General features: G+C 42.0%; 1 protein-coding gene across 1 annotated transcript in view; it reads left to right on the top strand.

The window, feature by feature from the left end:
- The window catches only part of abhd17c (abhydrolase domain containing 17C, depalmitoylase), a 75,554-nt gene that overhangs the window by 30,344 nt on the left and 23,749 nt on the right, over nt 1–21,461 (top strand). Inside the window, 1 exon segment of the mRNA XM_028823131.2 lies at nt 7,670–7,849. Coding sequence (XP_028678964.2) covers nt 7,670–7,849 — 180 coding nt within the window.

Raw genomic sequence — 21,461 nt, 5'->3', positions numbered from 1 at the left:
TGACATTATAAAAATAACCATATAAACATATGGTTTCTACTTCGCGGATTTTCTTATTTCGCGGGTGGCTCTGGAACGCAACCCCCGCGATGGAGGAGGGATTACTGTGTGTGTATATATATATATAATATACACACACACAGTGGCTGGAGTGAAGTCTAAAAAAACTTCCATTTTTCCACAACTCCAATCGCTAGTGTTGAGGGAAGTGCCGTTGTGTTCAGAAGAAAGCTGACGAGTACTTCCAATATCGAAAATCCTGGAATGCCGGTACCATCTCATTTTAAAATGTGTTTTTTTTTTTTTTTTTTTCCGGTACTTTGTATACCACGCAACCCAACTTTGTGATATCCCACCTAAGATCATGTTCACGTAAGTACATATGAGCGATGCCTACAATGCCTGTCACTCCTCAGTACTCCACATAGGGCCTCGCGATGTCCGGCATTGACAATGAATGGGTGTCCCCAGGGCTGATACACCTTTTGGTTACGTGTCTTACTTGTACCCCCACTTGTTCTTCCTAATGAAGTATTCAAGGATGAGCAAATGGCACTTTCTCTGTACCAGGTGTTCTAATATTTACTTTGTGTTTATATTCAGAGTGAGTGAACTAATAAATCATGCAATGCTTTTCTATACTTTATTAAGGTATAAAAATACCTATAGAAGAAAGTATAATTTTTTTATATATAAATATCTACTCGTGTGTGTGTGTGTCTGTGTGTGTCTGTCCGGCCCGGAAGTGAGAGGTGAAGTTGGGGTAAGAGCTCCATCTCCAAGGAAACAGAAAACTCGCTTAGCAGCTAATAACACAAGTGAGGCGAGCACGTCGGCAAAATGGAACCTCAGAAGAAAGAGGCACTCGCCTAGATGCTAATACAGAAGCGAGGCAAGCACTTCAGGAGAACAGTATTCCTTTTACTTTTCCTCCCGCCACTAATACACCAGCGATGCAAGCACGCTGGCAAAAGGAAACCTCCTAGGAGCGAGACGCCCAGAGTAGTTTCTTTCAATCACCTGACATCTCTACATTTCAGGGGTTTTTTTTCCTGACGATTTCAATAGTTTCTAGGACCCCAGGCTTTTTTACATCATAGGCTTACACAGCTAGTAGAAAATAAACATAAATAGCAAACTCTGCATATATTTAGTCTTAGAAAACTTACTGAAAATTCTAGCAATGTCAAAGAAGGGTGTTGTCCTGGGCAGCTTTTTGATTGAGCAGTCGGTGTGATGTCTAAATCTGTCGTTCAGATGAAATGGCTTCTCTTTCTGATGTTGCTTCCTATGGCGTTGATCCCTCCTGGAACTTTGGACAGGCCATCATTTGTGTTGAAATCACATGTGGGATTCTGGGACATGTGCCATTACACACAAGTGAGTGGCTAGCTATCCTGATGATGGATGACTGTGCCTAAAAGCCTTTATCCTTTATGGATCTGTAGAACACTCTTAATGTCTCCATTCTTTTTACCATTAAGTCTGACCATTCTTATAAAAACTCTTTTTATATATATATAAAAAAAAAAAGAGTTAAAACCTTATGGCTATTTATTTTTTTTGTCTATTTATTTGTTAGATTTTACTCTACTGTGTATTGTAATACGTCTATGTCTTTCTTAGTTTCGTCTTTTTCTTTTTTATTGTACAGTGCTTTATGACTTCTTGTCTGCAAATGACGCTTTATAAATAAACGTTACTTACTTTTAAACTAAAAGCCCCATAATTTCCTTGGATAACAAATCAGATGCATTAATGCTGTAAATTACTGGTATCATATAGATAGAATGTACCAGTGTATGTGTCATAAATTATTAGTCCACAAGAGAGGATGCTTTCAATGTAATTTGCTGCTCTAAATTAGTTAAATTGTCTTTAGGGTCCTATAAATTTTATTGTTCATCATTGATCATTTGATCAATTAATATTTAATATAGGAAGTCTGCACTTCTTTTAAAAAAACAGGACAGAAGGAGCAAGGGAAGTTGTTGTTTTGGGCCGTACTCGCAGAAGAGAGGCTTGTCCCTCTTGGGTCTCGTGTTTTACGTACCGTGACGAGACAGAATAAAAAATACAGGCCGAAATTGCGGGTGAACTCGCTGTACTTGGATAGCATTCATTTATGCTGTCGGGTAGAATGTTATTGGTTGTTAGAAGGGGACAATCTCACGATACTTTGGAAATTTATAATTGTACTGTAAAGTAGTCATGGAGTCGTGTAGTTTGTCATTTCGTACGATTCCCTCAATGTGATGCGATAAGTTTAGCAACGACAGTCGTCAAGTTTGTCATCCCCTCCGACTTGAAATCATGTAATGTGTGTGGCTTTCGGGTGATTGAAAGTTCTCTGGTTTTATTTATTTAAGGCTGTGATGAAGTGCCCTGTCTAGCATTCTGTTCTACCTGGAAAGTACTGCAGGTCCTCAGATATTGCAACACGCAAACTTGATAAATTTAAATAAAGATTTTTATGTTTTATTCTGTAAACCACATGTGGCAGTAGTGAATATAAAGACATGTAGGTAAAATAATTCTCTTTATTCTATACTGTGTGTGAGAATGAATTTAAGCATTCATTTGCTATATTGCAATCATACATAATCGCCTAGGACTATTTAATTCTCATCTGAGGCATCTTTTCTCTTGAAAGGCCTAAAAAGACACATTTTTTAATAGTGAATTTAATGAAATTTAGGTAAAAAGGCTCTCTCTAACATATTTTGTGTATGACGGTGAATTTAGGGATTCATTTGCAACACTGCAATTATGCACAATGTTCAAGGGTCATTAATTTGTAGTTTGAGGCTTCACTTGACTTGAGAGGCCAAAAAAGACACACACATGCTGTAAACTGTCTCCGTTTGAGCTGGCGGGAGCGGATTGGTGCCACATCCTGGTTTTGTCTCCTCACTTGTACCTATTGTTGGACTCTAGGAATCAGTTGGAATCCCAAAGTCTAATATTGGATTAAGCAGGTACAGCTTATGGATAGGTGAATGGATTTCATAGAAGAAAAAGTTCCCGTTTATCAATCATTTAGCCCCTTACTCTTTAAATTTAATAATTTTCACTTCCCTTTATGTCAAGGTTTAAAGAGACTGCTTGATTCTGCCATCTTATTTTTGTGTTATGTTTAATTTGCCTTCAACTGTCATGTTGGATAAAGAACACGCAGTGTAGCTAGTTAAACTTGTGAAATTTGTTCATGATAATGAAATTGGTGAGATAGCAGATACTGAGGAGGCAGCACAAATAATTCCGAAAGATCTGGACATTCTTCAGAACTGGGCACACGCTTGGAAAACGTGGTTTAACGTAGAAATGTGGAAAGTGCTGCAAGTGGACAAAAGGAACATACAAGTTGGGAGACAGCGTCCTACGGGAAGGACACTCTGACTAGGATTTAGTGGTTTATGTTGGCACAGTATTCTCATCCTTCTAAGCCACAGGTGTCCAACTCTGGCCCTGGTGGGCCGAAGTGGCTACATGTTTTCATTCTAACCATTTTCTTCATTAGTGAGCCGTTTTTACTGCTAATTAACTTCTTTTGCTTTAGTTTTAATTAACTTGACTCAGGCCCCTTAATTGTCTCTTTTTCCTTAATTAGTAGCCAAACAATAATGAGACATCAGACAAGCCACAATATGACCAGGTCACCTTTGCCCATCACACAATATCTGAAAATAAATAAAGGTGAAGGTCTCGGTAAGGTTGATCTCTCAGGTCATTGAAATATTTTGTTGGTGTTCTTAGAAAAAAACGAAAAATCAACAGATCTGGAAATGTCTGCTGTGAGAGCAGCAACAAGCCATTAAATTAAATAACGGGCTTAATTAACAGCAAGAATCGGCTTCTCATTAAGAGTCTGGTTGGAGTGAAATTGGTTGGAGTTTGAAATCCCAGTTTAGCTGGTCATCTGTTGGCTCGTTTCATATCTCATTTCTGTTTGGCTGCCATTTAATGAAGAAATAAATCAATTCAGAGGACTGAATCCTTAAAAACAGGGCTATTGAAATGAAGGGAAAATGAGTTAATTAGCAGTGAAAACTACTCACTGATTAGGAAAAGGGTTAGAATGAAAACCTGCAGCCACTGCGGCCCTCCAGGCCTGGAGTTCGACACCCCTGTTCTAAGCAATGCGCAGAAGCACTTGAAAAGACAAATAAAATGTTGGGTTATATTGTAAAAATATAGGGATGTTGTGTTTAGACTATGTAACAGACTAGCGAGGCCATATCTGGAGTGCTGTGTGCGGTTCTGGTCACCACACAATTGAAAGACAGAGCAGCACTTGGAAGTTGTGCAGAGGAGAGCACACCCAGGTGCATCTTGGGATTTAAGGAAATGTCGTACTCTGATTGACTGCGTGGGGACCTCATCCAGGTCTTCAAAATCCTCAAAGACATTGATAAAGGAGATCCAGCAGAATTTCTTCAACTTAACCAGTGGAGGTTAAGAGGAAGTGCATTTAGGACTGAAGCCAGGAGGCACTTCTTTACGTAAAGAGTTGTGGGAATCAGAAACGAACTACTGAGAACCTTCAAGAAGAATCTGGATAAGATTTTGGCCACTTGTGAGCTAAACAAACGAACGACAAATAGTCAGAACGACCTCCTCTCGCTTGTCCAGTTTCTTATGTAGATGCTCGTCAGCTTTATCAATAGTAACATTTCGGAGATGAAGAATAGCTGAATGTTTTATCTCTTTGAGAGGGGTGAACCTAAATACTGGGTGATTCAAAAAGATTCACCCAATTTCAAAAGTGCCGTATTTTTACAACTGTGAGGCACGTTAGGAACCATCCATCCATCCAGTTTCCAACCCGCTGAATCCGAACACAGGGTCACGGGGGTCTGCTGGAGTCAATCCCAGCCAACACAGGGTGCAAGGCAGGAACCAATCCCGGACAGGGTGCCAGCCCACCGCAGGACACCCACACACCAAGCACACACTAGGGCTAATTTAGAATCGCCAGTCCACCTAACCTGCATGTCTTTGGACTGTGGGAGGAAACCCACGCAGACACGGGGAGAACATGCAAACTACACGCAGGGAGGACCCGGGAAGCGAACCTGGGTCTCCTAATTGCGAGGCAGCAGCCTTCCCACTGCGCCACCGTGCCGCCGCCTGGTAACCAATCGCATACCAATTGTAAGGGGGGGCGGGGTCTTCATAGAATTTCTGACTGTCACCACTCCCAACAACATAGGATGATCTCCGAAATCCCACTGAAAGCCACGAGTACAGTGACACATGCTCAATCGAGGACAGGATGAATTTGACTATCGCATTGATGTTGTCCGTACAGCTGCAGGAGGTCATATTGAGCACTTGTAAAATTACGTAATAAACTTTATGCTCACCTGAACCGTTTACAATTTACTGCATTGTTCTGTAAAGTAAAATAAATTAATTTTGAATTCAAATGAATCTTTTTGAATCATCCTGTATGTTGAGAAACATCTATGCAGTCGTGGAGTCCCCACAGACAGAGAAGGTTGCCTGGATCTGTGAGGCATCACCATACCATTGCGCTCATCAGTTTTACATAACAAATGGACACAACTAATGACATGAGCAACAACAAAAAATATGCATCAAAATATACATTTTTAGATGTCTGACTCGTTTATTTTAAACAAATGAAACTGCCACTGAATGGGTTAGAAAGAAATAGCACTTTAGAATAGAAAAACATTTCTGTTTCACGGCCCTCTCTGTTGGTGGTTCTGAAGAATGTTTGGATACAATGGTGTCAATTTCTTTTGGAGTTCACAGAATTGGAAAAATTGCAAATAGTCAATATAAACTGAAAGACCTCCTTCCAGTTATTTAAATCAATAAGCCTTAAAGGAAGAAACTGTTTCAAAGTAATAATAAAAGATCAAATAAACATCTAAAGATGTAATTCCAAAGCTGTAAGCACAAAACAGTGGGCCAAACCAGCACAAAAGAAACCGAAGAAAAAGCAAATTAAAAACAAAATAGCAAGACGCATATTGGAAAAAGATGTTGCAGTAGGCAGATTCGTCAAAGAAATGATCACAGCAAATCATTTTCACGGTTTTTATAAAAATACTTTAGTGAGAAACCGGCTGAGACTGAGAACAGTTGGAAAAGCTGAACTCTGCCCAGCTCTACGATTTTTACTGTCTAATGCGCAGGATGGGCACAAACTGGACTGGCATCAAGAAACGTTAATTCAGTTTGAATGGAAAATATGTGAGTGATAAGAATACGAGAACAATCCTGATGAGGAGGATAGCCCAACTTTTCTTGCCAATCCCTGTTCACCTATGTTTTTGAGAATATCAAGTGAAGATTTGCCAGTCCTTAAAGTACTGCGTTAACCCCAAGCGTGACTTGGGGTTGGAATTCTGTTCGATTACGGTTAACCACGAGTTGTAATTGGGGTGACGTTCAATGATCAGCTTTACGTTTTTAAGCTAGGAACCAGTATTCTGCTTCCATTTAGTGGATAATATAACATCATGCTACAACAAACCATGAATATTTCTTTACGTTTTGCTGTGCTACAGTATTTCATCAATATTCATGAGTAGGACGGAACCTCCAACTAAAAACACAAAGGCAGTTTTAGGTGGAACTGAAATTGTACCATTGCTCAAATTGATCACTTATCGTAGCCTTGCTTTTGCTTTCCAGGATTTTTTTTTTTTTAATTATAATAGAGAGATGTGTGAGAAGATGGAGAATTTCAAGTTTGAAGGTTTTTCTCCAAGGTGTATCTAAGCTTATGGCCTCAAGTTTGTGCTCTGCTGGTTCCAGTAGAGTTCATTTTAAAAACAAACCTGCGGATGGAGTGTTGCCTTCATGTAACGATGCTGCGGTTCACCTTACTCCCTGACTCTCTAAATTAAGCCTGTGTGTGAAACACTTAACTTGCGTGCCGAGCCCACTTTCACGTACATGGATGTCTGTGTTTTGCACCAACAACTTCACAACAACCTTCACTTCCTTACACAGCTGGTAAATAAGGGGGATCTTCCTCAGTGCGCTCAGTTTGTCAGGGTGCACCATAGCTCTAGTTTTTTAATCAGATTTTGAAATTCCTTGCTTTGGATGAAAGGCGTTTTTCACTTGTCTTTGGGGTTCCTTTCCCTCATGCGGTAGTGTCATACAATATGAGATTCAAGGCCACGTTTTGTATTGTTTTAGACTGCGAAATTCGATACAACAACATTTTGTCTCATGCCCTAATAATAATTCTTTGTCCGTCATTCTTCTCTTCGGCCACTTTTCCTTTCCGCCTTACTTGAATTACTTTGTTACCCTCTCTTAAAAACTTGTATGGCATGAAGCAGGCCATTCAGGCGTTGAATTCATCATCTGTACATAAATATCTAATGACATTTTCAAAACGAGTCGCGTTAATTATGCAACAAATACTTTCATGTTTCTTATTAGCTTGCACTTGATGTGGATTCTCTTGTCCACCAGCTACTTTTTTAGGGGGCAGCCTGCAACCATATGGCACATTTTTCAGATCCATTTCATGTAAATAAATTATTCCATTGGGCATTAAGTATTTCTCTCCTAATTTGGGCTGTCTAATGGTTTCTTGTTTTTCACATTTTATGTTCTGTTCAAGTACTGTGTAATATTGCGATATTAATACTCAGATTTCTTTTTTTTTTTTTTATAGGTATAAGATCAGCCCTGAGAACATCATACTGTATGGACAAAGCATTGGCACCGTCCCAACGGTTGACCTTGCCGCCCGCTATGAATGTGCAGCTGTTATTCTTCATTCTCCTCTCATGTCAGGACTACGGGTGGCTTTCCCAGACACCAGGAAAACATACTGTTTTGATGCCTTTCCAAGGTGGGTGCAAATGGCAGCTATATTATTTCACACGGCTCTTGTTTTGGTCCCGCTCCTCCATATCTGAATGGCACAAATTGTGAACCTTGACTCGGCCATAGCTGTGGTTAAAGCTATGGATAGAACAGAAGGGATTATAGCTACAGTGGGTGGGTACGGAAAGTATTCAGACCCCCTTCAATTTTTCACTCTTTGTCATATTGCAGCCATTTGCTAAAATCATTTAAATTAATTTTTTCCCTCATTAATATACACACAGCACCCCATATTGACAGAAAAAAAAAAAGAATTTTGAAATTGTTGCAGATTTATTAAAAAAGAAAAACTGAAATATCACATGGTTCTAAGTATTCAGACCCTTTGCTGTGACACTCATATATTTAACTCGGGTGCTTTCCATTTCTTCTGATCATCCTTGAGATCACCTTCATTTGAGTCCAGCTGTGTTTGATTATACTGATTGGACTTGATTAGGAAAGCCACACACCTGTCTATATAAGACCTTACAGCTCACAATGCATGTCAGAGCAGATGAGAATCATGAGGTCAAAGGAACTGCCTGAAGAGCTCAGAGACAGAATTGTGGCAAGGCACAGATCTGGCCAAGGTTACAAAAAAATTTCTGCTGCACTTCAGGTTCCCAAGAGCACAGTGGCCTCCATAATCCTTAAATGGAAGACGTTTGGGACGACCAGAACCCTTCCTAGAGCTGGCCGTCCGGCCAAGCTGAGCTACCGGGTTAGAAGAGCCTTGGTGAGAGAGGTAAAGAAGAACCCAAAGATCACTTTGGCTGAGCTCCAGAGATGCAGTCAGGAGATGGGAGAAAGTTGTAGAAAGTCAACCATCACTGCAGCCCTCCACCAGTCAGGGCTTTATGGCAGAGTGGCCTGTCGGAAGCCTCTCCTCAGTGCAAGACACATGACAGCCTGCATGGAGTTTGCTAAAAGACACCTGAAGGACTCAGAGATGGTGAGACCAAGATAGAACTTTTTGGCCTTAATTCTAAGCGGTATGTGTGGAGACAACCAGGCACTGCTCATCACTTGTCCAATACAGTCCCCACAGTGAAGCATGGCGGTGGCAGCATCATGCTGTGGGGGTGTTTTTCAGCTGCAGGGACAGGACGACTGGTTGCAATCGAGGGAAAGAAGAATGCGGCCAAGTACAGGGATATCCTGGACAAAAACCTTCTCCAGAGTGCTAAGGACCTCAGACTGGGCCGAAGGTTTACCTTCCAACAAGACAATGACCCTAAGCACACAGCTAAAATAACGAAGGAGTGGCTTCACAACAACTCTGTGACTGTTCTTGAATGGCCAAGCCAGAGCCCTGACTTAAACCCAATTGAGCATCTCTGGAGAGACCTAAAAATGGCTGTCCACCAACGTTTACCATCCAACCTGATAGAACTGGAGAGGATCTGCAAGGAGGAATGGCAGAGGATCCCCAAATCCAGGTGTGAAAAACTTGTTGCATCTTTCCCAAGAAGACTCATGGCTGTATTAGCTCAAAAGGGTGCTTCTACTAAATACTGAGCAAAGGGTCTGAATACTTAGGACCATGTGATATTTCAGTGTTTCTTTTTTAATAAATCTGCAACAATTTCAAAAATTCTTTTTTTTGTCTGTCAATATGGGGTGCTGTGTGTACATTAATGAGGGAAAAAATTAATTTAAATGATTTTAGCAAATGGCTGCAATATGACAAAGAGTGAAAAATTGAAGGGGGTCTGAATACTTTCCGTACCCACTGTACGTCGGTCATAGTGAGGCCATCATGAAAATGGTAAATCACATTTATATTAAAAGTGCCTGAATTTTTATGTACATGCAGTACCCACCCTAATGTTTAGGGGGGGGCACATTTTTCTTTGATTATCCCCCATATGCACCACAGTTTAAATTTACAAATCAAACAGTTCAGACGTGGTTGACATATTTTTTTTGTCAGCTTTCATTTAAGGGGATCTGCATACATTGCAGTCACACACCACTTTTTCTATACGAAGAGCAATCCAAAGGTTCCCGGAATGCATTTATTTAAAAGCATACACACCAAATAACAATTAATGGTGAACTGTTCCTTCAAAATAGTCACCCGCTGAGTTGATACACCAAACCCAGTGAGATTTCAACCTTTCGAAGCACCTCTGGAACTTGTTTTTTTGTCAGTGTGTTCAGGACGTTGGTTGTTACCACTTGGATCTCCTCCACCATCTCAAATCTGCGTCCCTTGAGCCTCATCTTCATCATAGGAAATAAAACCAAAAAATCAAGACAGCGCCAAATCAGGGGAGTACAGAGGGTGGGGAATGGCGAAGCAAGCAGGGGGCAAAGCCCCCTTGTATTTTATAAAAACATGTTACTAATAAAAACAAGAGGAAATTTAGAATTCTATTTGCAATTCAGTTATTTCAGTTGAGGATTGTTGTATGGGCTGCGCATGACAGCAGCAGTTTTTAATTATGGAATCGGGTGATAGAGCAAAGTCGGGGAAAGCAAGCTAAAGTCATAATCAGGTGAGCAAGAAGCTAATAAACTAAGCCCAGAATGTAAGACACAAACCCAGAAATCGTAGTGAATGATGGGAGTGAGACGAGCAAAGCCAGAGTAATGCACATAACTGGCCTAAAAATGAGGGGTAAATTGGTGTTCGGGACAGAAAAGATTTCAAAAACCAAATTGTATTTCAAGTAAACAAACTAAAGAGAACACAAGAGTCTATTGAGGGAAACCAAACTTGAACGCAATGGTGAAATCCAAGGGTGTACAGTAATCCCTCCTCCATCGCGGGGGTTGCGTTCCAGAGCCACCCGCGAAATAAGAAAATCCGCGAAGTAGAAACCATATGTTTATATGGTTATTTTTATATTGTCATGCTTGGGTCACAGATTTGCGCAGAAACACAGGAGGTTGTAGAGAGACAGGAACGTTATTCAAACACTGCAAACAAACATTTGTCTCTTTTTCAAAAGTTTAAACTGTGCTCCATGACAAGACAGAGATGACAGTTCTGTCTCACAATTAAAAGAATGCAAACATATCTTCCTCTTCAAAGGAGTGCGTGTCAGGAGCACAGGCTGTCAGAAACAGAGGAAAGCAAACAAATCAATAGGGCTGTTTGGCTTAAGTATGCGAAGCACCGCCGGTACAAAGCTGTTGAAGGCGGCAGCTCACACCCCCTCCGTCAGGAGCAGAGAGAGAGAGAAAAACAAACTGAAAAATCAATACGTGCCCTTTGAGCTTTTAAGTATGCGAAGCACCATGCAGCATGTCGCTTCACTAAGCAGCTGCACACAGAAGGTAGCAACATGAAGATAATCTTTCAGCATCTTTAGACGAGCGTCCGTATCGTCTAGGTGTGAGAACAGCCCCCCTGCTCACACCCCCTACGTCAGGATCAGAGAAAGTCAGCGCAAGAGACAGAGAAAAGTAAGTTGGGTAGCTTCTCAGCCATCTGCCAATAGCGTCCCTTGTATGAAATCAGCTGGGCAAACCAACTGAGGAAGCATGTACCAGAAATTAAAAGACCCATTGTCCTCAGAAATCCGCGAACCAGCAAAAAATCCGCGATATATATTTAAATATGCTTACATATAAAATCCGCGATAGAGTGAAGCCGCGAAAGGCGAAGCGCGATATAGCGAGGGATCACTGTACATCCCTTGTCCTGTGATGTGATGCCGTCCGTGACCCTCTGATGTCACCCCTCACAACCACATTGCCATCTTCAACACTAAAGTCCCTATTAAAAAAAACAAAAACACAAAATGGTGCCACGGGATAGCGTAAACAATTAGAGACCTATGTAACTAAAGACCCCTTGTTGGTTTATTTGACTCTTGACTTTGTTTTGGGCTTTGACGATTGGTTTTGGTTGGTTTCTTATTCTTTCCTGTCTCCAGCCGTGTATTTGTGAGCTCTTTTTGCTACCTCCATTTTAGCTGCCAGTTTTGAATGAAAGGAAACATTAATGAAGGCGTTATTGTCTTAAAAATAAAAACATTATTCTTTCATCCAAGTGCTTCAGATTCCTTTACTGTAGTTTCTCAGCTGTATCTGCTTTCATCGCTTGCTGTAAATATCCTTCCTGATGTCTCTAAGGGCTTGGAGTCATTTTGTGAACTCCTCTTCTCTGTGGTCCACTCCTCACATGCCAATAGTTTCAATGATCTTTTAATAGACATGCCCATGTGTTTAGCAGACCACTGCTACAATTACAAGTCATTATACTATGTTCGCTGGGTTTTAAATTTCTTCGGCATATATGGAGATAACAGATTTTGTGGCCGGGCCTAACCGTACATTAATAAGGTTCTGCAAGGCTGCCGTATCTTTGTACTTGTTGGTATAAAACAAGTATGTGTGTCTCTTGATGAGGATGGATAATAGGATTAAAAATGACATCCTTCCATCTCTACTGAGACCAGTTTGATCCAATGAAGGATCGAGAAGGCTGGAACCTGTTAAAATGACATCATCATGTGTATTTGTTGTATACTTTATGGGACACTCGGTTGATGCTGCTGCTGCTGCTGCTGCTGCGTTGCAGCCCCAGATACTCTCAGTGCTGTTGGTCTCCAAACTGTTTTTGGATGGTTGGGAGAAGTTGCTCTCGGAGGATGTTTTGGTCCCATTCTTTGCTTGCATCATATTGGCACTCTACAGGCTCCATAATCCACAAGAATTACTAGTCAATCACTCACGCCTGACATGATCTAAAGGAGATTTTCAGTTAGTCAGGAATGTTTTTGGATTATTAATCGTCAAGTATTTCAAATTAATTTTTCTCCTTGGAAATCTCCTTAGATGATGGGTCATCTTTTAACTGTTTCTCAGCCATCCTGGTAATGTTTCAAATGCTAAAAAACGACATGAAATCATTGTCAAGGACAGTTCTTAATATTTGGAGGATTTCTGTTCTACTTTTACCATCTTTCATATAAGTTGTAATACATACATATTGTTCCGGTTTTCTGTGGTGGTGATCTGCGGCACCACCACCTGATCAAAGCACCATAATGTCCCTATTTTTGGTGGGTTAAAGGCCAGAAGTCCACATGACCGTCAAGTTCTTCCATGTGAACCCTGAATACTGTGAGGACTGATTGTGAGGTCATTTACAGTGGGTATGGAAAGTATTCAGACCCCCTTCAATTTTTCACTCTTTGTTATATTGCAGCCATTTGCTAAAATCATTTAAATTAAATTTTTCCCTCATTAATGTACACACAGCACCCCATATTGACAGACAAAAAAAAGAATTTTTGAAATTGTTGCAGATTTATTAAAAAAGAAACACTGAAATATCACATGGTCCTAAGTATTCAGACCCTTTGCTCAGTATTTAGTAGAAGCACCCTTTTGAGCTAATACAGCCAGGAGTCTTCTTGGGAAAGATGCAACAAGTTTTTCACACCTGGATTTGGGGATCCTCTGCCATTCCTCCTTGCAGATCCTCTCCAGTTCTGTCAGGTTGGATGGTAAACGTTGGTGGACAGCCATTTTTAGGTCTCTCCAGAGATGCTCAATTGGGATTAAAATCGGGGCTCTGGCTGGGCCATTCAAGAACAGTCACAGAGTTGTTGTGAAGCCACTCCTTCGTTATTTTAGCTGTGTGCTTAGGGTCATTGTCTTGTTGGAAGGTAAACCTTCGGCCCAGTCTAAGGTCCTTAGCACTCTGGAGAAGGATTTTGTCCAGTATATCCCTGTACTTGGCCGCATTCATCTTTCCCTCGATTGCAACCAGTCGTCCTGTCCCTGCAGCTGAAAACACCCCCACAGCATGATGCTGCCACCACCATGCTTCACTGTGGGGACTGTATTGGACAAGTGATGAGCAGTGCCTGGTTGTCTCCACACATACCGCTTAGAATTAAGGCCAAAAAGTTCTATCTTGGTCTCATCAGACCAGAGAATCTTATTTCTCACCATCTCAGAGTCCTTCAGGTGTCTTTTAGCAAACTCCATGCGGGCTGTCATGCGTCTTGCACTGAGGAGAGGCTTCCGACAGGCCACTCTGCCATAAAGCCCTGACTGGTGGAGGGCTGCAGTGATGGTTGACTTTCTACTTGTCTCCACTTTGAGCTCCATCATTTGTATGAAAATGTGCTACAGAAATAAATGTTGTTGTACTGTTTTGCTGTCTGTTTTTCATTGTGGAACAGGAGAGAGAGAGAGATGTCGGCCTTTGAACGTGACTGGCATAAACTGGGACAGGCTCGGGTTTCTCCATTTCTGCACACCTCTGCAAAGCATTTTGCCTCCGATTCGCCACCTGTAACCGAACGTTTTGTTCCAACCTTGTCGAAATTTTGCTATTCATGACTTTATTATCTTTATGTGAACAGACAGTTTTCCTAAGTATAGGTTAACGCAGGAATTCACAACCTGCTGTCTTTTACTACATATGAGCTGTCAGAAGATACAAGCTCCCATGATTACATTGTAATAGTGTCGCACATTTCATAAACCGGAGAGCGACGGAGCCCATAGCTTGAGTTGTTTGAGCGAGAGGAATTGAAAAGGAAGATGAGGTCTTGTGCTTTGTGCACAGTATAATAGTTTTTTTTTTTTTTTTTTTCATAACTGAAGCACCGGTTTGTCATTTTGAAGCATTCGATGAGATCCTACGGGAGAGATTAGGTTGGGCATCAGACTAAAACAAGTAGGCGTTCAGGGGGTAGTGTGTAGAGAGTGTAGATTTAGCTCAAACTTAGGAAGCACCTTATCGGAATTGGGTGATGTAAAGAGTGGTGTTCCCCAGGGCGTCAATGCTAGATCCGCTGCAATTTTAGATATTCATAAATAATCTGGATAAGAATATGTGTTAAGAAGCCTGGCGTCCTGAGTTGATTTAAAAAAAAAAAAAAAAAAAAAAAAGCACAGGCGGCACGGTGGCGCAGTGGGTAGCGCTGCTGCCTCACATTAAGGAGACCCGGGTTCGCTTCATGGGTCCTCCCTGCGTAGAGTTTGCGTGTTCTCCTTGTGTCTGCGTGGGTTTCCTCCCACAGTCCAAAGACATGCAGGTTAGGTGCACTGGCGATCCTAAATTGTCCCTGGTGTGTGTGCGCACCCCGTGGTGGGCTGGCGCCCTGCCCGGGGTTTGTTTCCTGCCTTGCGCCCTGTGTTGGCTGGGATTGGCTTCAGCAGACCCCCCGTGACCCTGTAGTTAGGATATAGCGGGTTGGATAATGGATGGATGGATAAAAGCACATGAGATGCCAGGACACCATTTCCCAATACAGTGAGCTGGGAGCTGGACACTGATGTGTCTATTAGAGTTTATATTCTTAGCAGCGTACATAAATATAAAGTGTGTTCTTTTTTTGTTTTTTTCCTTCAAGTTGTCAGGAAATGTTTTTTTTTTTTTGATGGAATTGGTGTTGCATTTCATATTTAAGGTCAGACCCGTGACATGTGAAAGCTGCCTGTGTGTTGATGCCTGTTACTGTTTATAAACAACTAGTTAAATGTGTTTCATAATTGACCTCTTCTAATGGACTTAATTTTCACTACATTTTGCTACGTTAATGTAGAGTGAATTGTAAATTACAAATCCACGTGTTAATATTTTAAATATTGTACTTGTATATTTAAAGGTGCTATTTCTTCCTACTAATGAGAGTACAGTACCCTATTGATGTTTTGCCGCCACTTACATTATATGTAATGCTATTAGATAGATAGATGCTTTATTAATCCCAAGGGGAAATTCACATACTCCAGCAGCATCATACTGATAAAGAACAATATTAAATTAAAGAGTGATAACAATGCAGGTATAACAGACAATAACTTTGTATAATTTTACCGTTTACCCCCTCGGGTGGAATTGAAGAGTCGCATAGTGTGGTGGAGGAACGATCTCCTCAGTCTGTCAGTGGAGCAGGACGGTGACAGCAGTCTGTCGCTGAAGCTGCTCCTCTGTCTGGAGATGATCCTGTTCAGTGGATGCAGTGGATTCTCCATGATTGACAGGAGTCTGCTCAGCGTCCGTCGCTCTGCCACGGATGTCAAACTGTCCAGCTCCATGCCAACAATAGAGCCTGCCTTCCTCACCAGTTTGTCCAGGCGTGAGGCGTCCTTCTTCTTTATGCTGCCTGCCCAGCACACCACCGCATAGAAGAGGGTGCTCGCCACAACCGTCTGATAGAACATCTGCAGCATCTTATTGCAGATGTTGAAGGACGCCAGCCTTCTAAGGAAGTATAGGCGGCTCTGTTCTCTCTTGCACAGAGCATCAGTATTGGCAGTCCAGTCCAATTTATCATCCAGCTGCATTTCCAGGTATTTATAGGTCTGCACTATTAGTTTAGTACAGTGCTTACGATGGGGGTTAGGTTCCGAAAATCGGATCATAAGTCAAATCAATCATAAGTCACTGTAAGAGTACTATACTCGTAGCCTACTTAAGGTAAGCCTAGCCTACGCTAATTCCATGGAAACTGTGATCAATAATGCACTAATTTGTTAATAAATTGGGTAATATTTTAGCACAGGGGTGCCCAACTCCAGTCCTGGAGGGCCGCAGTGGCTGCAGGTTTTCATTCTAGCCCTTTTCTTAATTAGTGACCTGTTTTTGCTGCTAATTAACTTCTTTTGAATTCATTTTCTTTGACTTGGGTGGAGAACCACCCATGAAACACAAGGGACATAACTTAAGTCATTTTCCCTAACAAAGAAACACAATGAAAATTGTACGTAATAAAAAGAAACGTAAATACAAATCAAAGGCACAAAATTAAATAAAACAAACGAGAAATGTAACCTCGAACCGCAGCCAGGGGAGACCTGCTGGCTGAAACTTGACAGTCTCTCTGCATGTACTCAAAATAGGTACAATTCACTAACGGATCTCGCAGCTTTACTTCTACTACTTAGTAACCTCCAAATCGCAGAACGCCTTATCCATATTACTAACCGAGAATAAACCGGATATGGATGCAGGTACACAGCGATGGGACCATGAGACATAGTGCGCAGGCGCCTACAGCGCGCGTCTCATAAACCGCAAGCAAAGTGTGATCCACCGCGAATGAAGGAGTCACGGCCCAAAAACGAAAGAGCTCACCTAACGTAAATAATACATGAAGCAACAACGCGCCCATAGCTAACGACTAACGACACAGCCACACAAAAAAGAGGATTCTGCGCTGCACCCCAGAGTCAGACAGAAGAGGCTACGGAGGCCCCACAGGTCCACAAAGATAGTACGGAAGGCGCGGGAAAGTACGAAAGGCGCAGGCGCCTACAACGCGAGAGTACGACGTCCCCAAACGTCCACAAAACACAGCATAGTCAAACCCGAGAGGGTAGGGAGGGCGCATGCGCCTACAACGACTACCACATGAAACACACACACGGCACCGGAGGTATAATATTAGCTCAACTAACGTAAATAAGCGCTTACAACGCGTCACGGCTCAAAAACAAAGGAGCTCAACTAACGTAAATAAGAAATGTGGCAACGCGCCCATAGGTAACGACACAGCCACACAAAAAAGAGGATTCAGCCCCCCGCCCCAGATTGAAACGGGAAAAAGTACAGTGTCCACAAAGGTCCACCATACACAGCATAATAGTACGGAGGGCGCGAGTTAGAACGAAAGCCAAAGGCGCCTACAACGCGTAATAAGAATAAACGAACACTCCGTTTTAAACGTACGTCATCCTCACACGTCCAAACTGTAATAAGAATAAACGAACGCTCCGTATTGAACGTACGTCATCCTCACACGTCCAAACTATACAGCTTAAGTGAATCACATTACAGTGATGCATTATTAACAGTACAACCACAGAAACCGCTCCATATTAACAGTAAATGCAATTATTCATATTACTAACGGTAAACAACAGAGAACTAATGGAGTCACGATCACGGCTCCAAAACTATACAGCTCCACTAACGGAGCTACAAACACGAGTCCGTATGGACAAAAACAATAGACGTCGGGGCCTACAACGCACTTCTGAAACCGCAGAAGCAAAACTGTCTCGGCTCCAAAACCAAACAGCTCGACTAACGGAGCTACAAACATATCTCATACATTCATCGATGTATTTCGGGTTCCCCAACACCGGGCGGAGCCGCCTCGTTTCTTAGAATGAATCGTCAACGTTAAGCAGCGCATACCCGTACTGTCTAACGTTTAGGCCTGTGGGCTACAACATAAGACACAGCAGCAGCAGAAGTCGCCTAGAGAAAAGTGACTCTGCTGATTCAAGGACTGCCAGGTACAAGTTACAAGGAAAGATTGAAGGAGTTGAACCTTTCAAGTTTAAGCAAATGGACATAATTGAAGTTTTTAAAATTATGAAAGGAATCAGTTCTTTGAAATGAAGAAAATGGGAGTAAATTAAGGGTACGTTTCGCACAAATGTTAAGACGGTTTTTTTCACACGCACCGGTCATGTCGTGTGGTAGGAAGTGAGACTTTAGGGACCTTCAGAACTCGACTTAATGTTGTTTTGGAGGAATTGGGTGCAAGACTGGCAAACTTTATTGGGGCGAATGGCCTGTTTGTGTCAGTTTCTCTACTGTTCTAAATAAAGGACTTGCTTACATCACACAGTTGCAGTTGTGCCTTCTGGTTTGAAGTCCTTTTGGTTATGTCACTGATATTTGCTTCACGGTTTCTCGTCTTGTGACAGCTCACACATCATACTCTCATTTTTCTCCATGTTACTCATTTCAGTCTTATTGAAAGATGATGATGATGACGGGACACTGGCTGGCTGGCTGGCACCCACACCATTGCAGATCTTTCCGATTTGTTCTTCTCGGTTAAACAGCTTGGTTCTTTACTCTGTTGAGGCCAACTGTCCTATCCACTGCATAGGCAATAAAGCACCTTTCATAAATATTCAGGAACTTTTCTAACGTTGCTGCATTTCAGATTTTTCGAGGCACATCTTGGTTTGATTTGTCATTTTATAATGCAACCTTTGCATGCCGAAGAGAGAGGAAGAACACACACAATTACTAATTTGTCAACAGATATCTTAAATATCATTACGCAACAATTTTTTTTTTTGTTTTCATGTGCATGCAATAAAATGCAAATTGGAACAAGATGTTCAAGTATCGTTTAGTAGCCAGCAACATTTGAAAACATTCTAAATATTTTCTTTTCACATCACCCTGATTGAATTTCTAGGTTGACTTGGGTTAGAAGGCTACAGTGGCACAAGAGATTTAAATGTCAAACTAAAAATATGCAGATTGTTGTTATTGAAATATCCTTTCATTTTTAACCGTCTTTCTTATCTTGTTAATTATTATACTTAAGGTTGCCCAGGCTTGTGACATGGGTTGTTAATAATAAAGCATTTTATTTATAACACACCTTTCAGAGCCCAAGGACGTGCAACAAAGCATAGCAAAAAATAGTTTAAATTGCATAAAAAGATACCAGAATAGGATAACAAAACGGATTATATAAAGGATTTAGCAAGCAGATAAGTCCTACATCTATTTTTAAAAACTGGTAGCGACTTGCCTTGTCTGAGTTTCTGAGAAAGAGCGTTCCACAAGACTGGAGCTGAAACGCAGAAAGCTCCGTCACCTGTAGTACGGTGATTATTTTTATATTTTACAAAATCAGTACATTTCTGTTGTTGTCACAAAAAGTCTAAATTTGTCTAGTGAATCTTAATGTGTTAAATACAATATCTATAGATTAGACAGTGTGAATTAGATGCTATATAGCGCCCGACCCGGCACAGGCTGACACAGAGGCACGTGTAAAAAAAACAGACTTTTATTTTCTTCACCTGTGGGGCACATCTTCCCCGTGAACCCCACAGGCAATACACAGTCCCAGCAAGCACTTTCAAAACTCCGCAACACTCCCGTTTTGCACCGCCACTCCTCCTTGGCAACCTCGTCCTCTTCCTCCCGATTCTGGCCACTGAGTGGTGGTGGCTGTCCCATTTTATAAAGCCCACCCGGAAGTGTTCCAGGTGCTTCTTGACTACCTGGTCCCAATTGCACTTCCGGGTGGGGGCTGAAGATTTGTCCAGCCGGGCTGTGGAATCCAGGCAGCACCCCCTAGCGGCCAACCAGGCTGTGGAGGGCTCCATCTCCCATGAAGCCCTGTGGGAGGTTGAGGAATCACCGTCGGCCAGGGGGAGGTATTGAGCTGCCCATGGTTGTTCCCCCGGAACATATGCAGCAGGGGCGTCCCGGCTAGGCATGGGACCCAGCCACCCATCACAACAGATAATATTATAAAGTTTAGGAATCCAGTCACCTGTCTTTTTTTCGGTTTATCATGTAGTTTAGAAGGGTGGGACAAGTACAGTGGATTCAGTGCGTATTCAAACCCCTTCACTTCTGCGCACATTATTGTGATGTACATTTAAATGGAAATTGGATACATTTAGTATACACTCCATAACCTCTAATGACAAAGTGGAAACATATTTTCTGAAAATTTTATTAAAAAAAATCAGACTGATCAGAAATAACTGATTGGCCTTAGAGTCAGACAGCATCTCAGTACAGGGGGAGTCAAAATGATGTTAACCCTTAAACCACTGGAACCGGCTATAATCGGTTCCCAGTGCAATTCGCCAGCACACCGGAGCTGATCAGTCCGTGCCGTACATTCGTTGAGCAGCCACCTCAGGACCACTGGCGCCCCCTGCAGCATCACTGCCCCGGGATTGAGCTGCTGCACTGGACTAGCCTGCCAGCATCAGCGTTGGCCTCTGTGTGCTTGCGTGCAGCCAGTTCAGGCTCAGTGATTTACTGAATTTCATCAATGGCGTCAATTGCACCTTGTACAGTGCATCACTTTTTCCACATTTTATGTTACAGCCTTATTCCAAAATGGATTAAATTCTTTTTTTTCCCGCAGAATTCTACACACAACACCCCATAATGACAACGTGAAAAAAGTTTACTTGAGATTTTTGCAAATTTATTAAAAATAAAAAAACTGAGAAATCCCATGTCCATAAGTATTCACAGCCTTTGCTCAATACTTTGTCGATGCCCCTTTGGCAGCAATTCCAGCCTCAAGTCTTGTTGAATATGATGCCACAAGCTTGGCACACCTATCCTTGGCCAGTTTGGCCCATTCCTCTTTGCAGCACCTCTCAAGCTCCATCGGGTTGGATGGGAAGCGTCGGTGCACAGCCATTTTAAGATCTCTCCAGAGATGTTCAATCGGATTCAAGTCTGGGCTCTGGCTGGGCCACTCAAGGACATTCACAGAGTTGTCCTGAAGCCACTCCTTTGATATCTTGGCTGTGTGCTTAGGGTCATTGTCCTGCTGAAAGATGAACCGTCGCCCCAGTCTGAGGTCAAGAGAGCTCTGGAGCAGGTTTTCATCCAGGATGTCTCTGTACATTGCTGCAGTCATCTTTCCCTTTATCCTGACTAGTCTCCCAGTTCCTGCCGCTGAAAAACATCCCCACAGCATGATGCTGCCACCACCATGCTTCACTGTAGGGATGGTATTGGCCTGGTGATGAGCGGTGCCTGGCTTCCTCCAAACGTGACGCCTGGCATTCACACCAAAAAGTTCAATCTTTGTCTCATCAGACCAGAGAATTTTCTTTCTCATGCTCTGAGAGTCCTTCAGGTGCCTTTTGGCAAACTC

Source organism: Erpetoichthys calabaricus, chromosome 17 (genome assembly GCF_900747795.2).
Source record: "Erpetoichthys calabaricus chromosome 17, fErpCal1.3, whole genome shotgun sequence".
Classification (NCBI taxonomy): Eukaryota; Metazoa; Chordata; class Cladistia; order Polypteriformes; family Polypteridae; genus Erpetoichthys; species Erpetoichthys calabaricus.
This window is presented reverse-complemented; position numbering and strand designations above follow the sequence as displayed.